This window comes from Pinus tabuliformis, chromosome 1_1 (assembly GCF_031772625.1).
Source record: "Pinus tabuliformis cultivar Carrire ecotype Pingquan chromosome 1_1, CPIR1, whole genome shotgun sequence".
NCBI classification, from domain to species: Eukaryota; Viridiplantae; Streptophyta; class Pinopsida; order Pinales; family Pinaceae; genus Pinus; species Pinus tabuliformis.
In genome coordinates, this window is record NC_142297.1 from 135,859,168 (window position 1) to 135,876,161 (window position 16,994).

At 37.0% G+C, this 16,994-nt stretch overlaps 2 protein-coding genes across 2 annotated transcripts; one reads left to right on the top strand and one right to left on the bottom strand.

The window, feature by feature from the left end:
• The first annotated feature begins 2,656 nt into the window (after positions 1–2,656).
• LOC149212012 (uncharacterized) lies at positions 2,657–3,637 on the top strand. Its single transcript, XM_089388534.1, has one exon. The coding sequence runs from the start codon at positions 2,657–2,659 to the stop codon at positions 3,635–3,637; it is 981 nt and encodes a 326-aa protein (XP_089244660.1).
• A 3,564-nt stretch (positions 3,638–7,201) lies between these two features.
• On the bottom strand, positions 7,202–15,665 carry LOC149212013 (putative pentatricopeptide repeat-containing protein At3g13770, mitochondrial). The gene is made up of 2 exons (XM_089388535.1): positions 15,140–15,665; positions 7,202–7,323 (listed from the first exon to the last, which is right to left on the bottom strand). The coding sequence occupies exons 1-2, from the start codon at positions 15,663–15,665 to the stop codon at positions 7,202–7,204; spliced, it is 648 nt and encodes a 215-aa protein (XP_089244661.1).
• Between the last annotated feature and the right edge of the window lie 1,329 nt (positions 15,666–16,994).

Consider the following 16,994-nt stretch of genomic DNA (forward strand, 5'->3'; position numbering starts at 1 on the left):
AGTGAGGAAAGTATTTTTTGGGGATGTTTCATCAGGCTATAGTGAAAGGATGTAGTAGAATAAGTGATTATTTACTAAATGTTAAATAGCATGTTTTTTAATTTTCTTAATTGCTAAATGGTATATGTTCTTTACTTTATGTACTAACTCAATTACAATAGTAAATGTAGTTATTGTAAATTAATTAATTAATAATAATATTAATTATTTATGATTATTATTACTATTATTATAAATACTATTATTAATTAATATTATTATTTTCATTATTTTTAATTAATTAATTTACAATAAATTAAATTTAATAGTATTATTAATTAATAAATACTAATAATAATGAAGAAATCATTAATTCTTAATTAATTAATTAATTCATTCATTAATTCATATTTTTTTTTTTTTTTTTTCATATATATTAAATAAATAAATATTTTTCTTTTCAATTAAATAATTAATTTTTATTAAATATTTATTAACATAAATATTGTCAATAACAATAATAATAATAATAGTTATAGTTATTATTATTTATTTATTAATATAAGCATTATTTTTATATATTTTATATTAATTATTATTAATTAACTAAACTCAAGCTTTAATCTTTAACCCTAGGAGTAATATTAAAGACCCTATGAATAACATTACACCCTATGCATATGAACTCTTATATTAGTAAACCCAATCCATTAATGTTATAAACCAAAGAAAATAATAAACCTAGGAATATTATAACCTAGGGCTTAATAATATTATACTCTAGGAATATCAACCCTTAAATTGATAAACCCAAGGGATTGATTATATGAAACCAATGGATTAATTCTAAAACTCCAAGGTATTATAAACCTAAGGGAATACTATTAAACCCAAGCAATTAATACTAAACCCTATGAATAATATTACACCATAGGAGTTGGTTTTTTGTCGATTGTGATGAGCGAAAAGACTACGGATACGAGATTTTATATGTAACAGTTTAAGTTCCCATTGGGTTTGTCAATATCGCAATCACAACGTTTTGCTATTTTAACAAGACCTTCCACCCATATGGGATCCGCATGCGCCTGCTCTCGTCGTTGCCTGAACCAACGATTTTGAATCGACCCTTGGCTTCGTCATGGCCCCTCCGGAGGCGCCACCAGAAGAGGTAGCTCTCCAGCAAGCATTCTTCGACCTGTTCTGATCTTTACCTCCTCAGCGAACTCACCCCACAGTTTCGAAGTTTGTGAAAAAGCTTGATGGGTTGCAGGAAGTCTCTCTACCTCCAACCTTACCCCGTATGGCTGCCCTTGCCTTGGCAGAAAGAGGCCTTATTGGAAAATTTACAGGACTTTGGCCCTCTCCAAAACCAGTGCAAAGGTGGGTGGAAAGGAACTGGTTAGACAAAACTCAAGGGAAAATCTCTATCAGATTTTGTGGGGAAGAATACTTTACTTTTAATTTCGAAACAAAGGAAGATAAGGACTTGATCTTCCGTAATGGGCCTTACTTCAAGGATTCCAAAGGACTATACCTCAATAAGTGGACACCAGACTTTGATCCGAAGCTGGACATTCCTAGTGCTGTGCCTGTTTGGGTCTGACTACCTCACCCCCCCTACACTACTGGGGAGATGAATCAGTGTGTGCTATCAGGAATGTTGTTGGGAAATACATTGATCGGAGCGAACCTAAAGACAACATGCATGCTTGTGTTCACATCTATGTAGAAGTTGATTTTGGAAAAGGCCTGCCAGAAGCCATCAAGCTTAAGGTTGACGACTGCACTCACATTCGGCAACTTGACTATGAGTAGATGCCCTTCAACTGCAAGGTATGTCACGAATATGGTCACTTTGCCAATTGATGCACTAAACTTCTTAATGTTGATAACTCTCCACAAGAAGAACAATGGGAAACAGTAAAAAGAAAAATGCATCCCCTAACCCCATCCCTTCTCATGATATTGGCCCTTCTTCTCATCCTCCCCCCAATCCCTCTCCCTCATCTCCTCCCCTTCTTCGCCAGCTTGATCCCCATTCCTCCTCTCCCTCCTCGAACCCCTTTCGGATCCCCCTTCTCCAGTGGTTCAATCTGTCCCTTCTAACTATCCCCTTCCCCTGACTATCTCCTCTTCCCTCCCATCTGATTGCCCCCCTTCTCAAAATCACTAGAAGCAATTCTAAGGAGCATGGTTCCACCCTTGACAGCCAAAAGAAGCCTGGAAGAAAATCTTCCAAACAACATAGAGATGAAAATGCGCAAAAGGACATAGCAATGGGTCTTAAAAACCCCATAGAATCCTATATACAAGGGCAAATAGACAAGGACTTAGTAAATAAAGACTAGGGACGAAGAGCAACTCCTCGCATCCCTCATCTAAAATGATGAAAGTGCTCTCATGGAACAGCAGGGGATTGGGGCACCCCTCCAAATCAAATGCCTTAAAAGATCTAATTATCCAAGAAAGACCAGAGATTCTTTTACTTCAAGAAACAAAACAGGGACAAGTAGAGATGAATAAAATTATTGAAAAGCATAAATAATACAAAGAAAGTGCGCGTGATTCCAGAGGGGCTTCAGGAGGAATCGCTACGCTTTGGCATCAAGACAAATGGAACAATACAACAGAAATAGTAGAACAACATTGGATAAAAATTGTTCTGAAGAACAACATGAGTAGTCAACAGCTTGTCATCTACAATGTTTATGTTCTGAATCACTATAGAGACAAGGAAGCTTGCTGGAATTCCCTCAGCAACAATATAGCGGAGGAAGAGAACAGCAACATAATTTTAGGTGGAGACTTAAATCTCATCCTGCATGCTAACGAAAAACGTGGAGGTATCTTTACTCCTGATCCTTTTAGAAATCAGCTGGAGAATGTAATGCAGCTTGGAGATCTTGTTGATATAATCCCAAAGAATCGTAAGTTCACTTGGAGCAACCGCAGGTTGGGGAAAAGCAATATTATGGAAAGGCTTGATCGAATCCTGGTAAATGTGTCCCTGCTCTCCACTTTTACAGCTGTCTATGCTTCTATTCTTCCCTTTGCTACTTCAGATCATTACCCCACTGCTTTAACCCTTGAATCCCACTTCCCCCTGGGCCCTATCCCCTTTAAATACAACCCTTTATGGAATGACATTGCAGCAGCAAAAGATCTAATCCAACAAACTTGGCGTCAGCATGTTGAAGGCTCACCAAGTTTCATATGGGAAAGCAAACTCAGGAACGTAAAGAATGCACTCAAGGATTGGGCAAAAACTCAATATAAAGAACTGGAAGCAAAGAAGCTAGAAGTGAAAGCTAAAATCGAAGATTTACACCATGCAATGGAAAATCAAGAGTACCTTCAGGTAAGGAAAAGCCAAGAAGAAAATCTCTATAGTCAATTATACAGTATCAGAAGAGAAGAGGAAGAAAAATGGCGAATAAAATCAAGGCAGGTTTGGTTGAAAAGTGGGGACAGGAATACGACCTTCTTCCACAAGCAAGCAACAGTTAGACAAATCAGAAACAACATAACAACTATCACAGACAGCACAGGCACTCAGCACAACGATCAAGTTGCTATAAAAAACGTGGCTTCAGCACACTTCAAAGAGCTCCTATCTGAAAAAGGGGAAGAAGAAAACTATGCTAATCTCTTATAGCATATGCCAAATAAAATCATAGCAGAAGCAAATGAAAGATTGACCGAAGAGAGAAAGGAGGAAGAAATCAAGGGAGCCATCTACGGCCTCTAGCCTGATAAAGCTCCAAGACCTAATGGATTCCCAATTTGCTTCTATAGGGAGCACTAGGAAACTATCAGAAAGGATCTCATCAATTACTTCAAATGGATACAAAGGAAAAATAAAATGGGTGGCTACACAAATTCAACCCATCTAGTCCTCATTCCCAAAGAGAACCACCCCTCTAATTTTTCCTATTTTCATCCCATATCCCTTTGCAATTCTTCATATAAAATCTTCACAAAAATCCTTGCTTCCCATCTCAAGCCCCTGTTGCCAATGCTAATTTCTGAAAATTAGGGCAGCTTCATGACCAATAGGTAAATTTCCAACTCCATCATATTAGTTCAGGAAGCCATCCACTCAAGCCACTCTAGGAACGAAAAGGGCTTCATTCTGAAATTAGACTTGGCTAATGCTTTTGACAGAGTTCGGCACTCCTTTCTATTTGCTACTCTTCAAAAAATGGGCTTCGCTTCTCCTTTTATCAACCTCATAAGAACCTGTATCTCTGGACCTTGGATCACCCCCTTTATCAATGGAAGGCTCGGCCCTGCCCTTCAATCTTCAAGAGGATTGAGGCAAGGCTGTCCTCTTTCTCCATACTTATTCATTCTAATGGATGAATCCTTCAGTTGCGCCCTTGACCATAAGCGATAGGCAGGCCTCATTACCATAATCAAATTTGAATATGGAGTTAAAAACATTAATCACTCCCAATTTGTTGATGATACCCTATTGATAGGAGGGGTGTCTGTAATAATAGCCCAAAGATTCAAAACTCTTTTAGATAAGTTTATGAGATACTCTGGGGGAATGATAAATCATCTCAAAAGCTGCATTTATGGTTGGAATGCTTCATCTCAAACACTCCAAAACATACCCAACATCTTTGGTGTGTCGTACAAGTTAAATTGTGACCACTTCAGCTATTTGGGAATACCAGTGAGCATGGGACGTCCTAGAGCTGAAATATGGTAAACAATGCTAGATAAATTGAAAAGAAAAGTTTAGAAGTGGGGATCCTCCTCGCTCAACCTAGCTGGCCGATTGGTTCTCCTTAAATCAGGCCTTTCTTCTCTCCCTTTATATCAGTTCTCCCTAGCTCAGGCGTCAACCTCATTTCACCACAAAATGGACAGTATTCTCAGATATTTCTTATGGTAGGGTGGGAAAAATGAAAAGAAAAAATATAACTTGGTTAGTTGGAAACAAGTTATTCAAAGCCAGGAAAAATGGGGGCTTGGAATTAGATCTCCAATGCTCACAAACTCAGCCTTTGGTGGCAAGATAGTTTGGATATTGCTAGAGGATCAACACGCTTGGTGGAAAAAAGTCATTGAGGACAAATATCTCAACAGCCCAAGGTAGCAACTTCTAACAAGTGAAATACCTGTCAGAAGCAGCACAAGCATTTGGAAACTTTGCAAAAAAGCCATCTCCTTTATGGCACAAAATGTCTCAAAGGTCCCCAAAGGTGGCAGCAAAATCAGCATTGGAGCCGATAAGATTATGGGAAACCAAGCAATCAGCAGTCGTCCAGGTATGGAACCAATTCTCCTCTTCCTTCAAAGCAAAGGAATATATCACTTAAATCAAATCTCTCAATGGGATATAGATACCCAGGCTTGGAAGAGTTGGAGCTTCCCTCCCATCCTTGATAATCTCAAAGAGATCTTCAACAAATTTTAGATCCATCTCCACAACATCGCGCCAATAATTAAAAATGGCATTGATGGATTCTGATGGGATCCCATGGGCTCCAGCTACTCAATGCAAGCAGGTTATCATTATTTGTGTAATAGGGACCACCTAAATCCTCCAAGGATGTATTCAAAAGCAGTCTGGAAATCTGAAGCCATCCCTAAAGTTAAATTCTTCATGTGGAGCCTATTAAAAGGGAAGACCCTCACCTCAGAAAATCTGCAAAAGAGAGGTATTATTGGACCCTCCCGATGCCCAAATTGTCATGAGGTAGAAGAGACTATTCAACACCTTTTCATCTTGTGCCCCTTCGCTATCTCTTGTTGGAAAGGGATAGCTTCAAATGACACTTTCACCTGGAATTCACAACACTCCATCGGTGAAGCCTTCAACAACTTGAAGAAAAGCTATCCTTGGCAACCCAAGAAAAATAACACTGCCAAGAGGGTGTGGGATGCCCTCCCATATTCTCTGTCATGGAAAATCTGGATTGCTAGGAAGCGCAAGATTTTCAGAGATTAGGGAACATTAACCAGTCAACTTTGTAGTAAGGCTAAAAGCCTCGCAATAGAAACCATTGTTGCCAAAAGTATATAGAAAATCAATATGGACAACCTCTGTATCAAAGAGAGAGACTTCATTAGGATCCTGATAGACAAGCATAGTATCCTCCCATCAACAAACACCTTCAGTAGCTCAATCAACACCCTTAGCCACAATTGGAAAATAAGATTAAAGCAGGATGAATTTAATGAATGGATTTGCAACAGCAACACTCATACCCTCTTTTTTGATGGTGCCTCCAAGTCAAATCCGGGAGCTGCGGGGGCAGGGGGAATTATCTATACACCCAAAGGAGACCCCTTAGTCACCTTTGAGTGGGGACTAGGAAATCTTTCAAATAACAGAGCAGAGGCTTTGGCTCTCTACCAAGGCTTACACCAACTTCAAATTCATGGAATCAGGAAAGCATGGATTTTTGGGGACTCTGCTATTATTATAAGTCTCATGAATAGTAAGCGCAGAAAATCCAACATTCTCATACAACAGCTCATTAGCAGATGTCAAACCATGATCAATCAAACCTCAGAGATAAAAAATTTCCACATTCTTGACACCTTAAATTGAGAAACAGACAAACTCGACAGTCAAGCGTGTATCCGAACTAAAGGAAATATTCTCTGCAACAATAAGGATTCTTTTCAATACCTCCCCTGATCTTCCTCATGATTCATGACAATCCTATTGAGCTTGACATTGGCCAAAATTTCAAGGTGTACCCTGACCAAATCCATTGCAATCCCGATGTCGCAATTTCTCTGCTGCCGAAAATCTTGCCTCCCAATCCCATAATCTTCTCATCTACTTCGATATTTGATCGCTCATGTGAAATCTGTGAATCCACTACCCCTTACTGCATGACTCTGTCCTACCTCTCTTGCAGCCCGCTTGCTATAAATACCTGGACACCCCGGCTTCAAGCCTTCATCTCTATCAGTGTTTTTACTCCTCTTGGTATCCCCTCCCTTGCTCATCTAGTCGCTTCTGCTCCCCTTGTTTTTTGTTGGCCTTCGCTCCCTCCCTCGCCTTCTCTTTTTAATACAACACTCCCTTTGCTTGTGCTATTAAGGGTCAGTCCATTCCTACTCTTTTCTCAGCCAGCCTGTTCAGCTCTTCCAATTGGCTTCTCTGGAAGCTCTCTTTGGCCTTTTCCCTGCTCCCTGATCTCTAATCTTTTCACCTTCTATATTCTTTGGACCTTCTTCTTATACTCTCTTTTTACGGTTGCAACTGCTTCTTCTTAGCACAGTAAATTTCAATTGCACCTTCAGAATAGCGCAAAAGCTTCTCAGATGGCTCATAATGAGGATTGCCTTCACTGCCAAGATCTTCAAGAAGAACTAGAACAAATTAGGGTGCATCAGCGAGTTTTGAATGAAAAGATTGACTCTTCCACTTGGATAATCAATGCAAAGTATGAAGCAGATTTAAACCTCTTTCTTCATTGTGTCTCTTCCCTGCAGGAGCAATTCAATGCTTTATCCAACATCTGCGCTCATATTCAAGAATCCATGGATATCCTCAAATATATGATGGAAAAGCTCAATGCTCCAAACGCCAGTTGTTCTAGCATCAAAATCGATGATCAAGAAAGCAAGCAAAAAGAATCTACTACGCGACAGATCAGTCACATAAATATAGATTAAGATGTTTTGTAAAGTCTATCTACTCCTCTTCCAGTTCACTAGAAACTACTCTTGTGCTATTTCTTCAAGTTAGAAAATATAGTAAACCAGCAGAATGCTGTAATGTAGTCAAACTGCAAGCTCAACCTTCGAGCTCCAATCATGTAACTTTGGAGCTTAGCCTCCTCAACTTTTTTGAAATATAAACAGCAGCTGAATTTGTCAAAAAAATAAATAAATATATATTACACCATAGGAAAATCAACACTTACAAGAATAAACCTAGCGGATTAATATTATAAACCAAAAGGAATAATAAACCCAAGGGATTAATACTAAAACCCCAAGGGAGTAATATTAAACCAGAGAGATAAACCCAAGGGATTAATATTATAAACCCTAGTTAGATATAAACCCTAAGATAAATACTAGAAACACTAAATTAAATATGGTTGACCATGTTTAACGATGGTTGGTTTTCATATTGTGACAATATTTGTCACAATTAAACATTTTACCATGGTTGATTTTCATATTGAGACAATCTTTGTCACAATGTGACATTGGACCATGATGCACATGGTTAACCATGATTATATACCTAAGAGATTTATGCTAAACCATAGGATTGATATTATAAACCTTATGAATAGTATTATGTCCTAGGAATATGAACCCTTGGAAGGGATTAATTCTAAAGCCCCAAGGTATTATAAAACCAAGGGAATAATATTAAACCCAAGAGATTAATATTATAAACCCTAAGATAAATATTATAAACCCAAAGGAATAATAAACCCAACCGATTAATACTAAAATCCTAAGAGATTATAAACCAAAGGGAATAATATTAAACCTAAGGGATAAATATTATAAAATCAAGCTATATAACCCTATGATAAATATTATAAACCCTGAAATAAACATCGCTAATCATGGTTGACAGTGCGATGTTGGACCATGGACCTAAGGGATTAATATTATAAACCCTAGCTACATAAACCCTAAGATAAATACTATAAACCCTAAAATAAACATGGTTGACCATGTTTTAACATGTGATATTGGACTATGGTTGACCATGGATGGTCATATTGTCACAATGTGACATTGGACCAAGAGACAACCTTTGTCACAATGTGACCTGGTTGATTTTCATACTGAGACAACCCTTGTCACAATGTGACATTGGAACATGGTTAAATGGATGACCATGGTTGTCATAATGTGAAGTTGGACCAAGAGACAATATTTATCATAATGTGACCATGGTCGACCATGTTTTACCATGTGATATTTGACCATGGTTGAGCATGGATGGTCATGTTGTCACAATGTGACGTTGGACCAAGAGACAACCTTTGTCACAATGTGACCATGGTTGATTTTCATATTGAGACAATCCTTGCCACAACATGACATTGGAACATGGTTAAATGGATGACCGTCGCTGTCATAATGTGACGTTGGACCAAGAGACAATATTTATCATAATGTGATCATGGCTATTGACCACGGTTGACCATGATTGAGCATGGATGACTATGGTTGATTTTCATTCCTCAATTTTAAAATCCCTTGGGGTTTTAGTTTTAATCCCATGGGTTTATTATTCCCTTGGGTTTATAATATTAATCCCTTGGGTTTAATATTATTCCATACGATTTATAATACCTTGAGTGTAATGCCCCACTTAAATCTTATCCTACAAATTTTATTAATGTTTACATTATTTGAAAATATTGAGAAATATTAGTCTAATATAAAATTCATGATTTCTATTTTTCAAATTCCCAACTTACCTTCTCAAATTGAATCTTAGGTAGGATATGGTCTCCTTCCATTATTTCAAATAATATATATATTCATCTCACATTCCCTAATGTACCCTCACATTTATTAGGGAGAAGACATGGTGTTCTCTAATTACATCTCACATTCCCCAATGTACCCCCACATTTACATGGGAGAAGACATGGTCCTTGCCAACTAATTATCAATATATATATTCATCTCATATTCCCCAATGTACCCTCACATTTACTTAGGAGAAGACATATTCCTCTCCATTTAATTATATATATATATATATATATATATATATATATAAATATATATATATATATATATATATATATATCTAGATATATATATATATATATATTCATCTCACATTTCCAAATGTACTCCGAGCTTTACATGGGAGAAGAAAAGTCAACTGCAAGGATGGATGAGAAGTTAATGACATTAATAAGAGGTGGTTGAGATGGAGAATAGAGGGAGGGTATAAAAAGGGAAAGCGGAAGGGAGAAAAGGGGAGGTGGAGTCTTGCTTATGGGGGCTAGTGGTGATTTTAGGATTTGTTGTGATTTTTGGAGACCTTAGGAAACTGTGGAGGTTTCTTGGGTTTTTGAGAGGAGGGAAATATTGTTTATCTTGGTCTGCATCATTCATCTTAGACACACACACTACATCTGGTTGGACTTGGGCTCGGAGGGTTAAGGAACTTGTGGAGGTTTCCTGGGCTAGGAATTATTTCCTAGTTGGCTGGGAGGTAAATCCAGTTGGGTTAGTCAAAATGAGCGTTCTGTAGGAGCAGCAGCTCAAAGGCATCTCCACCAGCCATCGGTACAGGTATTTCTTTATAGATTACTCTTGTAAATTTATTAAAATGAAATGTTCACTATAAGTTATAATGATTGGAATGTAAATGGTAAAATTTTCATCGTTTAAAAGTCTTGTAAGAAAATAAATTGGTGCCTCTTATTGCATTTAAATTCTAGAGAAATAGCTTTGCTAATAAACCCTAGGATAGGGCTCTTACACATGGTATCAGAGCTTTGGTTCAAAATCTGGACCCAAAGCCCACTAAACCCCAAATACTGATAGAAAGGCTTGAACCTCTGGCCTTGTGGCTGTTGACCTATTTTGGTTAACAACCACACACTTTAACCAACCATGGGCCAATACGTTGGGCATATGGGTCGATCCCGCCCTCTTCCAGACACAACCATTTTCTCGTCCTTAGAAGGAAATGCACCTAATAGGTTTGACGACCGAGCTATGGGACTAGCAGTTGAAGGAGGCGTTTGGGATAGGAAGGTTAGAGAGCAAAGAGAATTCGTTCCTCTTTCTCCTCCCTCTCATGTTGACTAGGTAAATGACTGGGCATCCACCAAGAAAATCATGGACACATGTCAAGGGGTTGAGTCGCAAGGGGAGATGCACTATTTTCCGTCCACTGATAGAAACATCGCGCCAGTAGAATCTTTGGTCCTTGATAGTAAGCCAGTGGAGTAGAAAGCTAGGGTTAATAGAAGATACCCATTTGCGAGTGCCCACCCATGGGAGCAAGTACTAGCCCAGGTAAAGGAGGATTCATTAGCAGCAGAGTGGATATAGTGCCAGTTGTAGGTGGTACAGATGTAGCCCCTACCGATGCACTCATTAAAGAAAAGAAGGAGGAAAGTGATGAAGACATGGGTTTCTCTTTGTTTCATTAGTATTTTAGGCATTTTCTGTATGTTATCTTAGATTACAAAGCCGTGGGTCTCAGTAGAATTTATCTTATGAAAATGAGGGATATTCATACTTATTGACTAGATTTTTTTGGAGGATTTCATGAGTTAGTTGTTCGTATTTTTCCAATGAAAAATCTTTGTAGCATCTCTGCTTATCATTAGGATTTGTTCTCGTCAATATGAATTTTATTCATTTCAATGTGGGGAAATGTAATGCCCCATTTCTCTAGAATGATTCAGCTGGCAGAACTATGCTAGGGCTAAATTTACCGAGCGACACAAATGATATTGCTTTCACAGGGTGTTGAATGGAAGGCTGAATTAATGAACATCTTTTTATATTGAAATTGGCACTTAGGCCTTAGTATATAATTCTGGCATCTTATTACTTTTCTTCCAAGTATTTTTTTCGGAAGTAAGTTTCACCATATCTTTTAATTCGTGTAAGTTGCAGGCCAGGTTATTGGCGCCCCATTATGTTTTAGGATGTTTTCCCATTAGACTCGTGCACTTTTAGGCAGTCCGTTTTAGTTTGAATTATTTTAATGCTTGTTTTTTTCTCTCATGGAATCTCCTCGGCATTTTACCTGCATTTATGTGTAGGACCTAGTGCAAACCCACTAGTAGCCCACGTCTTATGTAGATCGATCTAGTTTGTATTATTTTAATGATTGTATTTTATGTCATTTCTAAGAAAATCTCACAGGGAAACTCTCGGGCCCTTACATGCATTTGTGGTTAGTACCTAGTACAAATCCATCAGTGCTAATGATAATGGCAACACCAATGTTAGACAAGGGGCATTGTGTCAGGTATGCAACAAAGGCAGCCAACCTAGGGAATCCACCCTTCTAGTTTTTTTAAATGTGCACTTAAGAGTTATCAGAGGTAACTGGTAATATATACTATAAAGTGTTAGAACAGATCTATGCTATGATCGGTAATGCTAATGGAATGGCATGCTGAAATGCTGCAAGACTAGAAGTGGGCTATACAGTGGACAGTCTTTACTACCTGCTTATGGGCCCTAGGCATTCGGTACATTGAATAGTGTGCAATTCTTGATAAATCTTACCTTGGCTGTTTTATTTTTAATAGTTCTTATAATGGTGTAAGTTTCCTAGGGCTTTGCACATCACAAGTTGTTCTGCATCCTCCTGTGTGATCTTTTCCCCACAGTTTGATCACTTTCTGTTGTTTTGAAATACAAACCCCAACTTGAAAAAAATCCTTCTTTTAAGACTAATCAGTAAAAGGTTCTGGTTCCATTCTCTTCGAAGGTCTAAAGTCCTAATTGACTTGATTATATATACTATGTAATTCCTTATCAAGCTAATTAATACTATGCATGACATAGTGACATTTGTCAGGCCTAACCCTCACCTTTTGTTAGAATTGCAAGCCTCAAGGTTTCTAGATTGAATTATATGTTTCCAGCCTATTTTGATTAATTACAGTTAATTTTATAGACCTGAATACAGATAGTAAAACTAATTTTCATTGCAATGAAGATAGTATGGTGGTAGGGAAATGACAATTACACAAACATACACTGATACAAAAAAAAAAACTTTTAGACATAACAAAAAAATAAAAAATAAGATCACCAAGTGTGGGCTTATCATATTTCAATCTTTTTTAAATAATGTTTTATGTTTTTACATATCAAGATTGCTCTCAAACATGCAAAGATGGCAGATATGCATATGTAATTTGGGAATTGAAAGGAACTAATAACGATGAACATAACTCCTATATGCATAGAATTCCCGGAATTAGAAATTAGGATCAATGCTACTTGCATGATTGGTCTTCGAAGGAAGACTAATATTAGAAGGCAAGGAAAATGACATTTGCTTCGTTCATAGGCGAAGAAGCTTTTAGGGAAAGGACATGTACATTTATTTCAACTTAACTATAAGAGTGAGTCAAGATCAAGACATTGGTATCGATTACTGTATATATCATAATTTTTATGCAAATATACCCTAATGCCTCATTTTTTTTTAGGTATTATTTGACGTTTTAGAATTGTTCTCATTTTTTTTTATTGAAATGTGGGCCTTTTTGCCAAATACATATTCTAATTTGTGAAACAATGAGAAATATTATTTAAAATGATAACCAAAAACTTGCATTCCATTTCTGGAATCTATGTATTGTTAATATGTTTCCTTGGTTTCAGAATCTGAAATGCTGACTGTAATTTGGCTTCACAGAATTCTTCTAGGAGTTTTGTTTACACTCCCACATTGCACTTGTACTAGTTGTTTCCCTCAGCCCCATTAGTTCATTTGTTGGACATTTAAAAATTTATCTTATCTAGAAGCTTTTTGGTTAACACAGCAGCAACTCTTAGGACATGTTCGTAAGTGCTACCAATATCAAACATGTTTGGTGGATGCACCCTTAGATCCTGTTCTAGTTGAAAATCAAGAATGTCATGCACTTTAATTTGAAAGCCAAAGTGAGAAGTTTTCTCAACAAGTTATGTGGTTTAGTCTATTCTCTTATTTGCTTAGCCTATGACATGACAGTTCAAAAAACAACTAGGTCATTTCTATCTTTTCTATAACGCTGAAGTTGACCATTTCACTCACTTTTGAAATTTGTTTGTGTCTAATTTTTTATCATCAGGAATTATTTCAATGACTTGATATCCATCACAGATTTGATGCTCTGAAAAAATTTGCACGCACTGTAATGTGTTTCTCGTTGTAGACTCCAACTGAAATTAGCATGTGCTAAAGCCTAAGCCTCCTATTGGTTGTTAGACTTGGAATGTTAACAAGAAGTATTTATCAATTTTTGTATTCATATGAGGATACCTCCCCACTTTTGGTACTTTTATTAAAACCCGAATAAGAAATTTTATATTGACAAAATCATCAAAACTGGGTTTTCCAATGATTTGCTTCCCCAATGTCTATTATGGGAATGCCCATTAGATCTGAAATTTATACATCTGTACTGTCCCGTCTTCTAAATTTACAGGTGTAGATAAACCAAAAAAAAAGAAAAATTACGCAATTAAAAGGCATAGAGACAACCTTAGGGATGGACCACATCGCCAGAGTCCAAACCCAGCTCCACCAAACTGAGGGAAGAATGGAGGATTTAACTCGAGCAAAACTTGATTGGTTTGACTGACAATATTGTTTGATGAGGAGGTGTCTGAAGGACTCTTATTCAAAGACTTTTGTGAGTCTTCAATTTTCTATCATAAACTTGCAATCTTATCCTTTGCCCTCTATGTAGTAGTGTGCTGGCTGGTTAAATCTGCTTAGTCTTATCACTTGAGCAGTAGAACATGTCAATATCCTTCCAATTAGGCCAAATTCTCGATGTATCAAGGAAATTAAGAGCATTCGCAGGAAAGGTCCATACGAGTTTCCAAGGCCTGGTGATAACCTCTTTTTGCTTGATTGAAATTAACTAATGTAACCTTTGCCAGTTGTGATTATGACATCAGAGAAAGCATCAGCCAAAGTTGCTATTGAATAGAGGGTTCCAACAGAGAACTTATCTATAATTTAGTTGAAGAGGACTTCAATAGAGTCCTAAGGGCCCCCTTAACAGAGCATTACTTGACCCCTAAACAGTGAATTGAAGGTCTACTAGAGCCACATGGTAGAGAGCTACACTTTGGGTATTAAGGTTAAATATCTTCTTGCTTTTAAGTTCCACTTGAATTTGAAAGATGATAATAAAGTTTAGAAATTTTGTGCTCACAAGTTCCAGATTTCATATTTTGGAGTAATCATGCAACAGCCCTGACTTTTAAATTGATTTGTGAAAATGGACTTGACTTTGTGGAAATGGAGAGGGTGGTGAAATCCAATGTTTGAACTTATAAAAGCTTGATCTCGTGAGGACATCTATATATCTAGCAAATGTGATCTGATTTGGAATCATACCTAACATTTGTAATTCACAAAGAAGAACCAAAGCCTCTTTTCTATGGTCATTCTGAGCATATGTCGTGATTATCGACTTCCAAGAGACCGTACCTCTTTCAACAAGGCTGTCAAAAACTCTCCACGTATCCATTATGTTCCCACATTTGCAATACATGTTAACAAGTCCATTTCCAAAAAAAATATAGAATTCAAACCCAATTTTGATAATGTGGGCATGAGCTTGCTCACCTTGTTCCAATGCCATGAGAGTAGTGCATGCCGAGAGAACATTGGAAAATGTGACTGCACTCATTCCTGTGCTCTCCCTTTCCATTTGGCAAAAGAGTTTCCAAGCCTCCTCATCGCATCCATTCCTCACATATCCTACGATTGATGTATTCCACAATACCATATCCTGATAAGGAATTTGATCAAACACTTTCCGCGAACTCCCCATGCTTTTGCAATTGACATACATGTCCACAAGCAAACTACTGACAAAGACATCCAATTCAAAACCATATTCAATTACAAATGCATGAATCTGCTTCCCTAGTTCGATATCTGCTAGTTTAGAACATGCCCTGGCAACTCTGATAAACGTGGAGGAATTCAACCTCACTTCCGTGGAAATCATTCAAACAAAAAGCTCTAGTACCTCTTCCTCATACCCCTGCTGCTGTGCATACCCCCCAATTAAGGCATTCCATGAAAGCGTGTTTCATTCAAACATTTTGTCAAACACTTGACATGCATCCTCAATATTTCTTAACTCTTCAAATCCTCACATTAAATTACTCTCACCTTTTGTTTGAATAAGTCGCAATTTGTCAAGGCCTTTCAAAGTAGATTTTGCACTATTGTTGTAAATCTTATGATATGCGCTAATCCCTTAATTCCTCCATTTGAAAAAAAAATAAAATAAAAAAATAAAGCCATTATTTTTATTACTTTTGAGAATTTTGAATGGTTTTTAAAATTAGTTGGATGTTCCCAAATGACAATATCTTCTAAAGCTTCAAAGGTGTGGGTGCAATTGATGTTATCATTGAAGTTGCTCCAAGATTTGGATTTCGAATTTCCAAAACAGGGATTGATGACAATGTGATTTAGGCCATTGATCATATTCTCATTTTGAAGGTTTTGTGGAATCATTGTCAACTCAACTAATGGTCAAATTCAAACAAACAATTTAGTTGCACATTGGGAAGGAGGGAGACTATTGAGAAAAGTATTATCTATCTATATATTTATACATTTAGAACCATTCCAAAGTTTTTAAAGCCACATTTGTTTTTCACAAGGGATCATCTATTCCCAGATTATTCAAGATTTTTTTTTTTTTAATAGCAACCAATTGAGCCCCAATACAAGTAACTTCTTAGAAATACAGTTTACAGGATAAATATTTCACTTCCCCTCCATCTTGATTTATAAGAATTTTTGAACTCAACCTCGAACTTTGATAGTCTTAGGACATTTACTTTTGATCTCAGATTTCTAGGCATTTTGATTAAGCCATCAACATTGGTAGAGTTAGAGATAATTAGGCCAAGCTTGTGCCTGCTTTTGAATTTGTACCTTTTTAGGTCTTATTTGTTCGAGAGTGTCCTTCAAGTGGATAACACATAAAGAGCTACTATGGCATCTTTGTTTATGTTCTCTAGGCCACTTAATTCCACCTCTTCTTCGATAGGGTTACACAACTTTTAATTCTATGTCTAACACAATGAATAACAATAAAAACCTCTTAATTATTTCATTGAATAACAATACTAATACATTGTGTTGCTTTGAAATGCATGATTGGTAGGGTTGTCTCAATGATCCCAAATAAGGAGAAAATGAAAGAGACAACTTCAATTACTTAATCCAAAGTAAAGGAAGGCACCACCATTATATGCTTTAGTACTTCCAACAAGATAACCTTCCCCACTTTTATGAATATGCGGATCTCTTCAAGATG

Excerpts from the sequence above, each read along its gene's own strand:
- LOC149212012 (XM_089388534.1), top strand. The coding sequence starts at position 2,657 with ATGAGTAGTCAACAGCTTGTCATCTACAATGTTTATGTTCTGAATCAC.
- LOC149212013 (XM_089388535.1), bottom strand. The coding sequence starts at position 15,665 with ATGATTTCCACGGAAGTGAGGTTGAATTCCTCCACGTTTATCAGAGTT. Across the intron at positions 7,324-15,139 it reads TGACAGCCTTGTTGAAAGAG|TTCTTCTTGAAGATCTTGGC; the intron begins GTACGGTCTCTT and ends AATTTGTTCTAG.